At 45.0% G+C, this 4,133-nt stretch overlaps 1 protein-coding gene across 2 annotated transcripts; it reads right to left on the reverse strand.

Moving 5' to 3' along the window:
* Window positions 1–1,177: 1,177 nt before the first annotated feature.
* On the reverse strand, window positions 1,178–3,473 carry LOC143139608 (DNA-directed RNA polymerase II subunit RPB11-a). Of its 2 annotated transcripts, XM_076300187.1 has the most exons (4): window positions 3,383–3,473; window positions 2,911–3,000; window positions 1,716–1,890; window positions 1,178–1,584 (listed from the first exon to the last, which is right to left on the reverse strand). In XM_076300187.1, exons 1-4 carry the CDS (start codon window positions 3,433–3,435, stop codon window positions 1,549–1,551), a joined length of 354 nt encoding a protein of 117 aa, XP_076156302.1. In that variant the 5' UTR covers window positions 3,436–3,473; the 3' UTR covers window positions 1,178–1,548. The 2 variants fall into 2 exon arrangements, with proteins under 2 accessions (XP_076156302.1, XP_076156303.1); XM_076300188.1 differs by lacking the exon at window positions 2,911–3,000.
* Between the last annotated feature and the right edge of the window lie 660 nt (window positions 3,474–4,133).

Genomic DNA, 4,133 nt, shown 5'->3' on the forward strand with positions numbered 1-4,133 from the left:
GTGTGTGTGTGTGTATAGTGTGTATGTGTGTGTATAGTGTGTGTGTGTATGTATGTTTGTGTGTGTATGTATGTGTGTAGTGTGTATAGTGTGTGTGTGTATGTAGATTACATTGCTGCTTCAATCCGGTCACCAATTCATGCATTGCACGATCTTGCTGTGCGTGCAATACAATGTGTGTGTGTGTGTTGTGTGTATGTGGGTGTGGACAGGCCAAAGACAGGAAGGTCAGAACCCCATGTCATCATCATAATAACATCATCCTCATAATGGTATAATACACTATACCTTTCACCTCCTTAACCCTATAGAATATATACTGTGTCTTTTACCAACATAACCCTATATGTTATAATGCTATAAGCACAGATGAGGAAACTGTTGACTGGTATAAATATAATACAGAAAAACTCATTGGACCAATAGTCAATAATTCTATAAAACATGAATAAGAGGAAACCTTCAATATCAGGGCACACAACCCAGACATACAGAGCAGGAGCAGGAGTCCAGGGTTGGAGAACGAGGAAGGCCAGGGAGTAAAGATGTGTGTATGTGTGTGTGTGTGTGTGTGTTTGTGCAGGGAGTAAAGGTGGGTGCTACCCTGACATCATGGGCCTCTCTCTGTCTGTGTGTGTGTGTGTGTGTGTGTGTGTGTGTGCAGGGAGTAAAGATGGGTGCTACCCTGACATCATGGGCCTCTCTGTGTGTGTGTGTGTGTGTGTGTGTGTGTGTGTGCAGGGAGTAAAGATGGGTGCTACCCTGACATCATGGGCCTCTCTCTGTGTGTGTGTGTGTGTGTGTGCAGGGAGTAAAGGTGGGTGCTACCCTGACATCATGGGCCTCTCTCTGTGTGTGTGTGTGTGTGTGTGCAGGGAGTAAAGGTGGGTTTGTAGATATGAAGGCAGAAATGGAGGGAGCAGATCTGATATCCGTGGAGCAGCAACTGCCAAAGCTCCATTAGCCCTCTGAGCCGTAAGCATTCACAGACATCAGCAACAGGACAGCCTCGGAGAGCTTTCCACTGGGGTTGGCAAGCGAGCACCTTCCTCCCGTGTGTGTGTGTGTGTGTGTGTGTGTGTGTGTGTGTGTGCTGCATTGAATTAGGCCCATGACGCCTCCAGAGGGCTCAACAGTGTCTGCCGCCCCCAACAAACAAACAAACAAACAAACAAAGTGTCTTTATTTATCTATTTATTATATAAAAAACAAACTTGGGTATATAGCATATTTACAGGTGTTGAAAAATACATTATTTTCCATTCCGTGCATGATGGTGGTTTTAGAAACCTGGTTCCTGTAGCCACACACACACACACACACACACACACACACACACACACACACACACACACACACACACACACACACACACACACACACACACACACACACACACACACACACACACACACACACACACACACACACAGGGATGGCGGGAGTTGCGCTGGAGGGGAGGGTTGGCTCAAGAACCTCGTCTATGTCGGTGTGTGTGTGTGTGTGTGTGTGTGTGTGTGCATGAGAGAGAGCGAGTGTGTGAATGTTTTACTCAATCCCCTCCTGCTTCTCACGAATGGCCACCTGAAACAGAGAACACATTCCAATTCAGCAAGAGGTGCGACTTGGGAAACTAGGGGACTGAGTGTGTGTTTGTGTGTGTGTGTGAGAGTGTGTGTGTGAGAGTGTGTGTGTGAGAGTGAGAGTGTGTGTACCTTAAACCTCTCCTCCAGTAGGGAGAGCTCGCTGATGAGGTCAGTGATGGCGTTGGTGAACGCCTCCTGGGGGCTGTAATCTGGAGTGGTCTGGACCCGGATCACGATCTTGTGTTCTAGAGGGTGCGGAACCTTGTAACCCGCAAATAGAACCTGCGGGTCCTTTAACAGCTGTCTGAGAGAGAGAACAGCTCCATTAGTCATCAGGAGAACCCACACAGAGTTCACCGCTCAGTAGAACCCACACATAGTTCACCCCTCAGTAGAACCCACACAGAGTTCACCGCTCAGTAGAACCCACACATAGTTCACCCCTCAGTAAAACCCACACAGAGTTCACCGCTCAGTAGAACCCACACATAGTTCACCCCTCAGTAGAACCCACACATAGTTCACCCCTCAGTAGAACCCACACAGAGTTCACCGCTCAGTAGAACCCTCAGTAGAACCCACACAGAGTTCACCCCTCAGTAGAACCCACAGGTCTCTCATCGTCATCACTAGACACAACAAACTCTACCCAGCGTCTGAATGATTAAACTCGTCTCCAGCAATAATGCTGATGCACACACACTAACACTGATGCACAAGTGTTACTGGGATAAGTAGCTTGTGGTAAGTATGAATGATAAGTGTATGAATGATAAGTGTATGAATGTTAAGTATGAATGCCAAATACTAAGTATGCAAGGTTGAGGTTGTCATGAATTCTAGTACAGTCTCCATGCAAGACGCGGATAGCATTTTCTTCTCAGTAGCCTACGAGCTTTCAGGCAGCAGTACCGTTTAGCGCAGATGTCTGTAACGCAGGTATTGTTGGGATGTCAGTTTGAGAGTGTGTGTGTGTGTGTGTGTGTGTGTGAGAGAGAGAGAGAGAGAGAGAGAGAGGGGACGCAGGTATTGTTGGGATGTCAGTTTGAGTGTGTGTGTGTGTGAGTGAGTGAGTGAGTGAGTGAGTGAGTGAGTGAGTGAGTGAGTGAGTGAGTGAGTGAGTGAGTGAGTGAGTGAGTGAGTGAGTGAGTGAGTGAGAGAGAGAGAGAGAGAGAGAGAGAGAGGACGCAGATGTTGGGATGTCAGTTTGAGTGTGTGTGTGTGTGTGAGAGAGAGGACGCAGGTGTTGTTGGGATGTCAGTTTGAGTGTGTCTGTGTGTGTGTGTGAGAGAGAGAGGACACAGGTGTTGTTTGGATGTCTTACTGTCGGATGATGTTGCCCAGCGTGTGGTCCTCTTTGTTGAGGGTGAACAGACACGCGTTCGGGACCTTGGTGTCCTTCACGATCGTAATCCTACCCGACACAAGCAAAAATAACAGTGACGTCATGTGTAGCGCTATGGTGCAGAGACGTGAGGGGGCTACATTCGACACATTTTACTAGCTGTTTACAAACAGTAGATTTGTACATTCTGCTGATAACTTGCGATTTAAGTCTTAATCCGCTGTGCAAGTATGAATAGTTGATTATGCTATTTAATATAACGTTTGACAGAAATATCACAAATTATACAACATTTAGATGCAGGAGCACGCTATGCTAACTTCGCTAGCCAACAGACAAAAACGTCTGGCAATAGATAATTTACCGACCAGAAACCGCTCGATTATATGTTTCCTATCTTTACCCTATAAGACCCGTCTATAGTGATTGCGTTGACCTTCCTTTCACTTACTTCTTTTCTCCATCGTACAACAAAAATGATTCGAATGCTGGTGGCGCGTTCATCTTTGCTTGTGGAGGGTTCTTGACCTTACCGGAAGCACAAAAAATACCCGGAAGTTTTAACTTTCCGGCCTAGAGCAGTTTGTAAAGTAAGAGTCACAATCCAGTCACCCACCTTACAGTGGTTGTTTGACTTCAGGTTTCTTTCTACACGGGTAGAAACATTTCTAAATCATGTAAATTAAAAACAAATCATGTCCCTTTTCACCATATACTTTAACCAATGATCTATAAAGTGTTCTTTATAGATCAGTGACTTTAACCCTCCTGTTATCCTTGGGGTCAATTTGACCCCAAGCAAAGTTTAACATCATAAAATATATGGTTCACTTTTTTTTTTGCTTCATGTTTCATGACTTTTCTACAATTGAAGGGTACAACAGAGTTAGCATGAAATTTGTACAATAATATGTTTTCAATGTCCTATACAAATATTTTGTACATTGATGTTCCTTGGGGTCAGTTTGACCCCAGCTGTATGAAACATAGGATACATGAATATTTGACACATTATGGATATTATTATTTGAATAGTATGAGAACATATTGTTATTATCATTATTACATACACACAGGGTGCGATTTGTAGGGGGGGATGGTGAGGATTTCCCCCCCTCTGGTTTTCCTATCCCTACCTCTGCTAAATTATTTTTATCGTCGGGGGGGACAACATTTATCCCCATCTGCCCCTCATATTGATT

This window comes from Alosa pseudoharengus, unplaced genomic scaffold (genome assembly GCF_046254945.1).
Source record: "Alosa pseudoharengus isolate Yale_2024_CS ecotype anadromous, Long Island Sound unplaced genomic scaffold, YU_APseudo_1.1 YU_APseudo_1.1_scf_22, whole genome shotgun sequence".
NCBI classification, from domain to species: Eukaryota; Metazoa; Chordata; class Actinopteri; order Clupeiformes; family Clupeidae; genus Alosa; species Alosa pseudoharengus.

What these genes read in the sequence shown, in the direction of transcription:
- LOC143139608 (XM_076300187.1), bottom strand. Translation starts at nt 3,435, where the DNA reads ATGAACGCGCCACCAGCATTCGAATCATTTTTGTTGTACGATGGAGAA. An exon ending in CTGGGCAACATCATCCGACA is followed by an intron (nt 1,891 to 2,910) that starts GTAAGACATCCA and finishes TCTCTCTCTCAG; the next exon opens with ACAGCTGTTAAAGGACCCGC. An exon ending in TACTGGAGGAGAGGTTTAAG is followed by an intron (nt 1,585 to 1,715) that starts GTACACACACTC and finishes TCTCTGTTTCAG; the next exon opens with GTGGCCATTCGTGAGAAGCA.